Here is a 12,507-nt window from a genome sequence, read left to right on the forward strand (position 1 = left end):
AAATCTTACAGGATAAAAGCCTGTAGGTTCCTTGCATTACTACAAATATAATAAAGCAGAATAACAAAGCAATGAATATAATACAGGTAAGCTGCCCACTGAGCTACATTGCTGAGAGACTGGGGAAATCATCAAAGACAATCTGGGTGCAGCTTGGCTGCTGTGTATTTTGTACACATCTCTATGGAGTGCCTGGCTTGTTGAAAATTGACTATTTTCGCTAGTGAATTCAGTACTTGACAGGCTGGTTTGGCATCTCCAGAGTAAAATGCCACCCTGGTGGAATTCTACCTGCTCACACCAGGCTTGAATTTCCCCCAAATCTTCTATTTACTTGGAGGCACATCAGAGGCAGTGTAAGCTACCCCACACTACCCTACTCGGTGCACCTTGATCCTGAACTGCCTCTCCATTAGTGATGGCAAATTGAGCCTTCTAATGAGGGGAACAATGCTAAGGACACTTCTCCACTGTGAACATCTCACACACGCCACCAAATAGCTGTCTGATGATATCAGCTGGACATCACCATATGATGTGAGCCAGATTCACGCTAGATGGAAAAGTTCCCCATTAAATATCCTTTGCCATCGCACTGTTTCTGGTACAAGGGCCTAGAGCATGGATGATAAGCTTCTGCTGCCATAGGCACAGCTGGTGAGTTCAACAAGCATCCATACTCATACGGGCAATGTCTAGCTGCAAGCTTCCCCCATCACACCCAGGTATGTGGCCTAGACCTGGCAGCATCAAAGCAGATACAGAAAGGGTCACTCATGTAAAATACCAGGGCAAATCTCCAGATAACTCCAGCAGACTCGGGGAAAATTTGGATCAGAGTTGTAGCAGAAGCCAATCTACATTATACACCCAAGTGGGTGGCTAAAGAGTCTACAGGCCGGTGGCGAGGTAGAGGGAGTGCACAACAGAAAGGTGTTTATGGTACATCCTCCATAGCATGGCACTGGGCAAGCAACACAAGCAAAGGTCCTATCAAAAACATCGAAAGCCTAAATTTGGTCCATTAAAACCAGTTGCACATGAGAAAAAGCTGGAGAATCTGTGCGTGCATCTAAAGTGTGGGTTGCAGCCCACAGATGCGTGTGCATTAACCACTGTCAGTTGGAGAAAGTAACAACACCCTTGCAGAAGCTCTGCACAGGTAAGTGCAACATGTCCAATTACCTATGCACCAGGCACGTACAATGTCCATTCCCAGAATCAAGACCCCATACAGTGCAAGCAGTGATGCATGTGCAATCCCACTGGGCAGCACATCTCAGAATTCTACCCACTCCCCAGAGAGCCACCAATCAAATATCCACTGCCAGAATCACAAAGGAGTCCCAGATGACAATTTAGTCTGCAGAAGAGAAGAATGAGGGGGGATTTGACAGCTGCTTTCAACTACCTGAAAGGGGATTCCAAAGAGGATGGATCTAGACTATTCTCAGTGGTACCAGATGATAGAACAAAGAGTAATGGTCTCAAGTTGCAGTGGGGGAGGTTTAGGTTGAATATTAGGAAAATCTTTTTCATTAGGAGGGTGGTGAAGCACTGGAATGGGTTCCCTAGGAAGGTGGTGGAATCTCCTTCCTTAGAGGTTTTTAAGGTCAGGCTTGACAAAGCCCTGGCTGGGATGATTTAGTTGGGGGTTGATCCTGCTTTAAGCAGGGGGTTGGACTAGATGACCTGGTGAGGTCCTTTCCAACCCTGATATTCTATTACTCTGAGACCGGCATGCTGCTGAGATATCCAGGTGCACAACCGATCTCCACTGCGCACAGTGCAAAGAGAGGCACTTGCCCAGGCAGCCACCAGAGAGGGACACCATGTGGCATACCCAGACCCCTCTTTGGGGGACAGATTGATGCACAAAGCTCACTCCCTGCATAGCCTGCAAACCTCCCACACAGCGTGCACAGAGATGAATGCAGGAAGCTCCCCTCCCCATGCACACTGTGCACAGAACAACAGATGTATGTGCAAGTATCCCTCGCCCCACAGGGCACAGGGAATCTCTCCCTCCACTCCCAAGCCGCATGTGTCCATTGTTGGTCCCTTGCAATGGCATTTTCCAAACTGAGCTGGGAAAAGTCAGCTCCAGGAAGTGTCAGCAGGAGAACAGGGACAAGCTGCCTGCTGTCTGTACTGAACGGGGCTGCGGCGGGGAGGCGGGGGGAGGGGGGTTATTTCCCTGTTAGGCAGGCTCAGGCACCTCCAGCCCAGACACTGCCAATTCCAGAGCGGCAGCCTCCGCTTCTGTCCCGCCAGCCACGAGATCAACCTGGGAGGGTCCCGCCTGCGAGGGCTGCCCGTGGCGGTCACATCTGGCCAGGTGTTGCACCGCTTACTACTGCTCCCCCCGAGAGGGTGGCAGAGACCAGATTTAGGCACCAGCAGCCACCTCTGCCCAGCTGCTGCCTCATGAGGCTGAACCCGGTTTCTTCCTCCAAGGATTAGCCGGCGGAAGGACCCGATTTCAGCGTCCCGAATCTGGCTGCCTCCAAACTGCATCGAAACCACCCAGCCCTAGCGCTGCAAGAACCGGCTTCGCGGCACTCCGATCCAGCCACATTCGGGTTCCGGGTCCCCAGATCCTGACGCCTCGAGCAGGATCCTGGTCGAGCGAGCTTTTCCCCTCGCCCCTGGGTGGCTGCGGGAAAGGTCCCCTCCAGAGGTGATGCCCGCGCGGCCACATCTGCCCAGCTGCTGCGCCGCAGCTGGGAGGGAGGGTTCTGAGCGCCGGCTCTGCCCAGCTCCCCTGACGTGTCAGCGGTGCCTATATAAAACCCCTCTCAAGCCCAGCCCGGCGCTGGGACTCGGAGGGCGAGGTGATGAGAAACAACTCCACCACCTCTCCCTGCACATAGCTGTAGCTTGATCAGTGACTGAGATAGCTGTCCGGTTTCCTTTGGCGAACAATCGGGCCACGGAGGCAGGCTCCAGAGACAGAATTTACAGATGTGCCCCACACTTACAGATGTGCCACAGCTGTAGCCGACTCCCTCTCGCCCCACCTAACCCAAACCTTCATGACCAGTTGCCACCTGGCTCTAGCACCGCTGGCCGAGGAGGACTCTCCCCCACACACCGCATTTTCTTGGAGCGGAGGAGAGAGGGGAAGATGGATGATGACTTGTATGCGGAGGAGAACATAGACTATCTATTGTCCCACAACAGGTCTGTCAATGAATCCGATGCCAACCAGTTCGCGCAGCCCGCTTGGCAGATCACCCTCTGGGCTGTCGCCTACTCTCTCATTGTGATCGTGGCGGTGGTGGGGAATATCGTGGTGATGTGGATCATCCTAGCGCACAAGAGAATGAGGACGGTGACCAATTATTTCCTGGTGAACCTGGCTTTTGCAGAAGCCTCCATGGCCGCCTTTAACACCGTCGTCAATTTCACCTATGCCATCCACAACGAGTGGTACTATGGGCTGCTCTACTGCAAGTTCCACAACTTCTTCCCCATCGCCGCGGTGTTTGCCAGCATCTACTCCATGACGGCCATCGCCGCGGACAGGTGAGGCCAGTTGGGATTGCCAAGGAGCATGAGCCAGAAAGGCTGCGTGAGTGGGGTGGTGGTAGGAACGGGCTCAGGAGTTGGTGGTGGGGTTCTCAACTACAGGCAACAGTCACCACCTCTGTTTTCAGAGCATGGGTGGATTTTTTTTTAAACCCGATCCTTGCTCCTCTTTAGTCAACAGGTCATAAAACATAAGGCTGCAAGCACTACACTATAAAGACCTCAGTCCAACCTGCCTGGCTATAATTCTGCAGCAGTCCAGTTTTGAGGCTCTGGATGGATCTGGGAGAGGGGGGAAATCAGGATATGCGAAAGAGCTGGCCCATGGGACATGAAAAAAATAAGAGTATTTATTATTCAGTTCCCTAGTGTTTGGGGCTCTCACACTTTATATGATAAAGTTCTGTAGTTCAGTAGTTCTCAACCTTTCAGGAGTCTGATTTGTCTTGTGTACCCCACCTTTCACCTCACTTAAAAACGACTTGCTTACAAAATCAGAGCTAAAAATACAAAAGTGTGACAGCCACAGTGTTACTGAAAAATTGCTGATTGTTACCATATAATTATAAAATAAATCAACTGGAATATAAATATTGTACTTACATTTCAATGCATAGTATATAGAGCAGTATAAACAAGTCATTGTATGATATTTTACTTTTGTACTGATTTCGCTAGTGCATTTTCTGTAGCCTGTTGTAAAACTAGGCAAATATCTAGATGAGTTGATGTATCCCTGGAAGACCTCTGTGTACCCCCAGGGGTACAGGTACCCGGGTTGAGACCCATGACTGGAGTTCCTTCTGCTGCCTTAGCATTCTGTTGATCTCTCCTCCCCAAATATTGCAAGAGAGATAACGGACCGTTTTTAAAAAGAGCACTCGAGATAAGGGATACCTCCCTCCCCCACCCCGCCTGATAATTCTCTTCAGGAAAATGCTGTTAGCTTAATGAAAAGGGTCTGTTTTAATTGTGCCCCAGAGAAGCCTGTGGCTATTTTCTTTTCTTTTTTAATCAGAGGAAATCTATAGTCTTGCCCTCTACAATTTCACTTCACTGTCTTAATTAATTTTCCTGATTTCCTCATTTTAGACTAAAATCTATATTTAAAACAGCATGGTATAATCCAATTACATGAGATATATTTATAGTTGAACATGCATGAGATATCTATGGGCCAGATATGATAGATCTTAACCATGTTCCTGATTTCAGTTGGAGATAGCCTATTTAAAGACCTCCAGTATTTAACCCTCTGTCTGGAAAAGGTTCTGTTCAATATTTGCTGCTTTATATTGTTCTGAGACCGACTTTTGCAAATTTTAGAGCCGAGTACAAATGTGTTAACTAAAGGCAACTGGGTTGTTGAAATAACGTTACTTTTATTACAAAGTTGGGGATGGAAAATGCTATTATCTATCACTGTTCTGTTTGTCCTGTGATTTGTACAGCTTATAGTGAGTGATGGATACACCTGTTTTCTCTGTGGCTTGCCAGCACATACCAGCCTCTTGCTTACATTTTGTTCTCAGAACACAAATTCAGCAACCAGCCAATGTGGTGCTGAGGCAAGGAAGCAAATGTCCAGACTGGCACTTGGGGTTTAAACGCAGGTCAGTGGAGGGATGAATTGTGATCTAGTGGTCAAAGAAAAGGACTAGAGGTTAGGACTTCTGGGGCTGAATTGGGTTTTGCTTTAGCAGATCTTTTCACTGACTTACTCTGAGACTGAGGGCAAATCAGAGCCTGTCTCTGCCTCAGTTTACTCCTTTCTAAAATGATGATACATTTTATTTGTTGGTACCTCCTAGAAAATGTTGTGGTTCTTTGCTGACACTTGGTATCTAAAATTCAAAATATAGAGAGAGTGATGTTCTAGAATTTCCCGCTTTCTGTTCTTTTTCCTCATCTGCATGTTCTGCAGTAATTAGAATCGAGATCGAGTAAGATTATTTTTTTGCTGAGGGCATGTTGGCTAACGTGTTAGAATTAGACTGACTTGAAAAGTAAAATGCAAACTGTTAATGGAAATTTTTGAAGGCAGTTGACAGTGATGTCATTACTCATTCATCTACAGCTTGTGAAATGTAGTTTAAGACTTGTTAGCTTGTTTTTAATGACGAGGGGATGGGAAGTCATTGACAAGTTTTATCTCTTTATCATGCCGGGCTTGAGAGAGTGAGCCTGATTCTCCTCTCACTTACCCTGGAGTAAATCCAAAGTAACTCCACTGAACTTACTGGAGTTATGCTGGTGGAAATAAGAGGAGAATCAAACCCCAAATGGTAACGCCACCTGCAATTAGGAAAACATTATCCTAAGGCAATGGTTTTCAATCTTTTTTCATTTGTAGACAGCTAAAAAAATTTGAATGGAGGTGTGGACCCCTTTGGAAATCTTAGTCTGTGGACCTTCTGAGGTCCATGAATCACATGTTGAAAAATCACCCATCTACGGTAATGACAACCATAGTCTGTGGCGCCCCAGGCATCTGTGGACCACAGGCTGAAAAGCACTGTCTTAAGATCATAGTTGCTCTGCATGGAAAATGAAGATCCCATTGCATTTTCCGTAAAAGTAGATGGGTTTTGTTTGCCCTGAGATCTTTGCCCAAATTCCTCCCTCCCCAAATATTATATAGTTCGTGGGTCCCCTCCATCCCAGAAGTATCTATATTTCAGGGGTGTTGTACCTACAGAGCATCACTGTGGAAAGAGATCCTTTGGGCTTCAAAGCATTATAAATGTGACGCTCTATTAGTAGCTTGTTTTTTCAGTTAGTGCACAGTTCTCAAATAACCATTGACTGCAAAGATAACTAGTTTGTAAAGAGAACCTTCCTAAGGAAAACTGGAAAATCTGCACTACTTGCCAATGAGTATTTTCAGTTAATGGAACACAAGTAGGTTATTGGAGGCCTGGGGCTGAACATCTGTTGAATTAACATTCCAGACTTTGACACACACAAATACTATAGAATTATTTCTGGACTCACTTTTGTTGGGGAAAGACAAGTTTTGGAGCTCCGCAGAGTTCATGTTCACATCCTGAAGAAGAGCTTGTCTCTGCCACCCACAGAAGTTGGTTCAATAAAAGATATCACCTCACCCACCTTGTCTCTTTCATATCCTGGGACCAACATGGCTACAACAACACTGTAAACAATCATGGGGTCTTGTCAGTTGCTTAATCTAGCACTCAGACAGTGGATCTAAATTTCAAGAGCTCCTAAGTGACTTAGCAGCCTGAATCCCATGACTTGTAATGAGACTCAAGCCATGTCTACACTTGAGAACTCAGAGCAGCACAGCTGTACTGATACAGCTGTGCCAGGAGCGGATTTACCGTGAAACAAACTGTGGGGTGGCATGGGCCCCCCAAAATGCAGGACAAATATCTGTAGAAGCAGCAAAGAATCCTGTGGCACCTTATAGACTAACAGATGTTTTGCAGCAGTGAATGAATACCCACTCCTGAACTTCTTTCTCAAGAAGAGGCAAGATGAAGCTGCAAGAAAAGAGAAAGTGGAAGACCACACATTCACCAGCTCTCAAAACAAACATCTGTTAGTCTAGGTGCACCAATATCTTGCTGCTTCTACAGAACCAGACTAACACGGCTACCCCTCTGATACTGGACAAATATCTGACACTCTGCCCCCGAGTCCCGGCCAGCAGTGCAGCAGGGCTCAGACAGACAGGCAGGATGCCTGCATGCCGTGGCTTACTTCGGGTGTGTGCTGATCGCTTTGGGAGCTGCGCCACCCGAAGTAAGTGCTGCTCCCCTGCTCCCTCCAGCACCCCAACCCCCTGCCCTAATCAAGGTACCTCACTTTATTTTCTATTACTTCCCATTACTTATACTATAGGAGGAGTTAAAAGAGAATGTTCTTTTTCTTGGCTGGGTCCTGGGTGGGGAGGGGGTGAAAATGAAGCTGCGCACAGGGCCCCACTAACTCTAAATCTACCACTGCTCTGTGCCACTGTAAGATCTCCCATGTAGCCAGTCTATGCCGACAGGAGAGAGCTCTCCCATTGATGCAATTAACCCACTCCTAATGAGTAGTGGTAGCTATGTCAGCAGGAATGCGTCTCCTGCTGACTTATTGCCGTCCACTCCGGCGCTTCTGTCAGGGTAACTTATGTCGCTCAGGGGTGTGTTTTTTCACACCCTACCCTGAGCAACAAAATTTATACTGACAAAAGTGTTAGTGTAGACATAACCTTAGTCTCTCAAGTACCTAAATCACTTTCCAAAAAAGCTCTTGGGCTCTTAAGGTTCTGTTGAAAATTGTACCTGGTAGCTTGCTAAATAACAAATTAAATTTAATGTACAGAAAATCTAGTGCATGTGGTATCACTATGTATGTTCTTAGGTGCTGCATCACGCAAGAATTAGGCTCAGGCAGTTCAAAGATAACGTGTGAGTTGAGGGAAAAAGAGATACTGATCAAGGAAATCTGCAATGACAATAGGCAAATATAGTAAAGGCCGCAGTATTACAGAATAAGATGCTGAGGGCAGTGAATTATCTGATTCATTTGTTGATGCCAAATCTCACATGAGTTATTGTTCTTTGGAATGTGATTTCAGGGTAGCCTCTGTTTCTTTTTTCCCTTTGGTCGAGAAACATGGATAACGCTGTAAAATCACTTGTTATCTTGCGCTTGGATCTAACATCAGTAATTAGATGAAATGGTGGGTGGATGAAAACATTCAACTACTTTAGCCAGGTATTTCACTCCAGACTTGTATGCTTGAGGAATCAATTTTGAGTGTTGTGTGTTGTTTCAAGACAAGAGCTTATAGCGTGGGTTAAATTAAGTATCTCATTCCAGTAAGGGCTAGGACAAATGCTTCCCATTCAAACCGCAAGCCTAAAGATAGCCCATGCATCAAGGGTGAAAACATGTACCGGAATTCCACATACCCTATAAGATCGACACAACCAGCGACAGCTATGTAGTCTCAGCAAAGCAGGGGCTGGTTTACAGCTAGGAAAAAACACTTGAAATCAACTTATTTTCAGTAGATGCAGGGGGGGAAATAAATACATACAGAACTGAATATGGTTTATATTCCCCAAGTGGAGTGATTCATCTCTGTCAGTAACTTGGATATGTCATCTAAAGGATGCTTGGCGTATTAGCCATCAAGTTGTTCACAAGAACATTGCTTTACAAAAAGCTGTTCAATCTATTTCAAAATGTGCCCTCTGTAAATAATTTCTATACCACACTTGCCAGAGGATGCGAAATTGCCTTCTAAAGAATGAACAAACCCTATGTGACAGTCAATCAGCAAACATTTTACAAGCTAAGATGTTTATGTAAAATTCACACGTAATAGAAGTTAAGTATACAGAATCTGAAACTGGATTGTGCAAGTTGCTTTAAAAAAATTCTTTTACTTGCAAATATAGTGCCTGTTTTTTTCAGAGGTGCCAAATTTCTAGTATAAGTTAACGGGAGCTGCAGGTGCTCTGAAAAAATCAGGCTGATTATCATCTCCAGTGGAAAATATCTTCAAGTGCCACAGCGTTACAGCAAGGCTCGGAGCTAATTGTTACAGCAGATAAGGGGGCCTGCTCCTGAAAGGGAATAAGTGCATTCTTAACCGCTGCCAAATTTAAGGGAATTGAGACCACTCAGCGCTACACAGGACTGGGCAGAAGCATTGCAAGGGCTCCACAGCTACCTCCCTTTAGATTTTTGGTAAGAACCTGCTGCCCAAGTCTGGTGCTGTGCAGCATTTCATTTCTATGCAACTGGGAGCACAGTAGCGCCTGCTATCTGCACAGTCGTTTCCCAGATTCCAGTTTAAAATTCTTCCAGTGACGGAATTCAATACCAGGTAAATTAGTTGAAATGATAATTACAGACAGAATTATAAACACCGAGCTAGGAAAGGACAAGCCAGCACGGCTCCTGCCTAGAAAAATCATGCCTCTTCAATCTATTATGTGAGCTAAGAAAACCCTGGTTCTCCTTTACTCACTAGTTAATACAGTTTATTTTGTCTTTTTAAAAGTCTTTGACAAAGTCCCTCAGAAACAACTATTGAGGAAATTACATCAGACGGTGAGAAGTAAACTACCACCATGAACTAGAAACTGGCTGAGTCGAAAGGAAAGAGTAGGAATAAGTATATGGTATCAGTGGTCAGTTTTCAGCATGGCTACAGGTTTGTAGCATGGGGTCTCCAGGCTCTGAACTCAGATCAGTGTTTCGGTTTACTGGTCTGGAAAAGAGGTGAGGTGGCAATGCTTGTATGTGACAATAATTTGGATTCTAATTCTGGTGTGTTGAAAACAGTGTTAAAATTCTCCTGGGTTTTCCTGGGCCTGCTTGCAGGCTAGGGGACTTTATACAGAAGTGTGCAATCTAGGTCTTCAGCAGTCAGTTTGCAAAGAGCCAGCCTAGTTCACCAGTGGAGGAAGGCAGAGAGGTAGGTTTCCCCTCCTCACACTTAACTTCCAGATACTCTACAAGGAAGAACCCGCAATGGGAGGAAAATGGCACATTGCCAATACCACTGCTAGCTCTTCCTCTGACTGCACCTGTGGGGGTCCTGGCCAGACAGGCTTCCTGACTCTGGAGGTTTCTGCCCAGGACCTTGTTTCAACTTGCATGCTGGGAATGCAACCTGCATGCCCCCACCAATGAAAGCCAGGCTGGGGGAACCATCTCATGAGAAAGGTGTCTGTTGGTGGAGTCCCTCCGGAAGCAGGTAAGAGCTGCAAGAGGAGGTGGCTCATCTGCATAGCCTCCAGGAGTGCGAGGATTTTATTGGCAGGATGCACCTGGAAACATCTGGGATAGAGGATGCTAGCTAACCACAGATGGACTACAGTGGCACCGGAGGAGGCAGGAGAATCGGTTGCTCTATGGGGAGGAAACTGGCTGCTGGCTCACTCAGGCAGTAGACAGTGCTGCCCCACACCGCCGGGTCCCCTGTCCACTGAGGTGAAGAACTGGTATGTTGTACTGGCAACAGGAGGACAGGAGCAGACCCCAGTGGCTGAGTAGGAGCTGCCACCTGTCCCCAAGCCTGGGAGATCATGACCACTACACCCAACAGGAAGCAACATAGGGTGCTGGTGGTCAGGGACTCCCTTCTGAAGTGGTCAGAGGCATCCATCTGCTGACCTGACATCCTGGGAGATGTGTGCTTGCCTGGAGCCCATGGCTGAGACATTACAGAAAGGTTGCTGAGGCTCATCCATCCCTCTAGCCACTACTCCGTGCTACTCATCCACATGGGCACTGATGATACTGCCTGCTATGACCCTGAGCCAATCAGCCGTGACTACAAGGCTCTGGGAGGGAGCATGAAAGGGTCAGGGCGCAGGTGGCTTACCCAGTTGAGGGTAAGGGTCCAAGCAGGGACACACGGTTACAAGATGGTGTTGATGGGAGGGCTTTGGCTTCCTGAAACATGGGATGCTGTTTTGGGAAGGAGGTCTGCTGGAAGAGATGGGGTCCACGTAGTGCTTAATTTGTAATGAAAGAGATACTAGGGCTCAAGCAGTTTTTTTTTTGCATTCATAGCTGATGAAGCAAGCCCAGTTTGTAAGCACCTAGAGTATAACAGGGTTATAAGTAATAGCCAACATGTATTTGCTAAGAGCAAACCATGGCAAAACAACGTAACCTAACAAATTTCTTTGGAGGTAGCTGTGTATTTGTACACAACTGACACACTCCGCTTGCTCCTGTAGTTCTGTCTTGTGACACTGTTTGTGCTGAAGTTTTTGTACCCATCAAAGACAAGGTATACACCACCTGCTGCTAGCATGTGTTCAATGAGACTCTGAAATTGGTCACAAATTCCTTGACGATACTACGTACTAGCCAATGTACTATCCAAAGAACTGCAGAACCATCAATGACTGTGCAGGTAACTTCTTGTGAAGTATGTATACTTGACACCTCTGTCTGCAGCTGCTTCTTTAGGTTTAGGTTAGTGGTTCTTCTTTGACAGGGCCACTGGCTTAGCGGATTGGGGGAAGTTGTAGATGTGATGTATCTTGATTTTAGTAAGGCTTTTGACACAGTCCCATGTGAAATTCTCATAAGCAAACTAGGGAAATATGGTCTAGATGAAATTACTATGAGGTAGATGCAAAACTGGTTGAAAGACTGCACTCATAGAGCAGTTAGCAATGGTTCACTGTCAGATTGGAGGGACGTATCTAGTGGGGTTCCATAGGGGTCTGTCACTATTCAATATTTTCAATTACTTAGATAATAGGGTGGAGAGTATGTTTATAAAATTTGCAGATGATGCCAAACTGGGAGGGGTTGCAAGCATTTTGGAAGACAGGATTAGAATTCAAAAGGACCTTGACAAATTGGAGAATTGGACTGAAATCAACAAGATGAAATTCAATAAAGACAAATGAAAAGTACTACCTCTAGGAAGGAAAAATCAAATGCACAACTACAAAATGGGGACTAACTGGCTAGGGGGCAGCACTGCTGAATAGGACTTGGGGGTTACAGTGGATCACAAATTGAATACGAGTCAACAGTGTGATGTAGTTGTGACAAGGTTGATGTCACTCCAGACTGTATTAATGAGAAACTGCTGAACTTGAATTAATATGCAGATTAGACACTATCAATTTAGGCTTGAATAGAGACTGGGAATAGCTGAGCCATTATACACATTGAATCTATTTCCCCATGTTAAGTATTCTCACACCTCTTGTCAAACTGTCTGTAATGGGCTATCTTGATTATCACTACAAAAGTTTTTTCTCTTAATTACTTAGCCTCTTAGATTTGGTAGGACAACTCCCACCTTTTCATGTTCTCTGTATGTACATATATCTCCTCACTATATGTTCCATTCTATGCATCCGATGAAGTGGGCTGTAGCCCATGAAAGCTTATGCTCAAATAAATTTGTTAGTCTCTAAGGTGCCAAAAATACTCCTGTTCTTTGTTTGTATTAACAGGAGAGTTGTATGTAAG

General features: G+C 45.8%; 1 protein-coding gene across 2 annotated transcripts in view; it reads left to right on the forward strand.

Annotated features, from left to right (window-relative positions):
- The first annotated feature begins 2,821 nt into the window (after positions 1–2,821).
- TACR1 (tachykinin receptor 1) overlaps positions 2,822–12,507 on the forward strand; it is an 88,771-nt gene continuing 79,085 nt past the window's right edge. For both annotated transcript variants that reach the window (XM_039523162.1, XM_039523163.1), the window contains exon 1: positions 2,822–3,528. In XM_039523162.1, the coding sequence (XP_039379096.1) occupies positions 2,984–3,528 (545 nt within the window). In that variant the 5' untranslated portion in view covers positions 2,822–2,983. The remainder of the gene's footprint in view (positions 3,529–12,507) is intronic.

The sequence above is a fragment of the Mauremys reevesii genome, linkage group 2 (genome assembly GCF_016161935.1).
Source record: "Mauremys reevesii isolate NIE-2019 linkage group 2, ASM1616193v1, whole genome shotgun sequence".
Lineage (NCBI taxonomy): Eukaryota > Metazoa > Chordata > Testudines > Geoemydidae > Mauremys > Mauremys reevesii.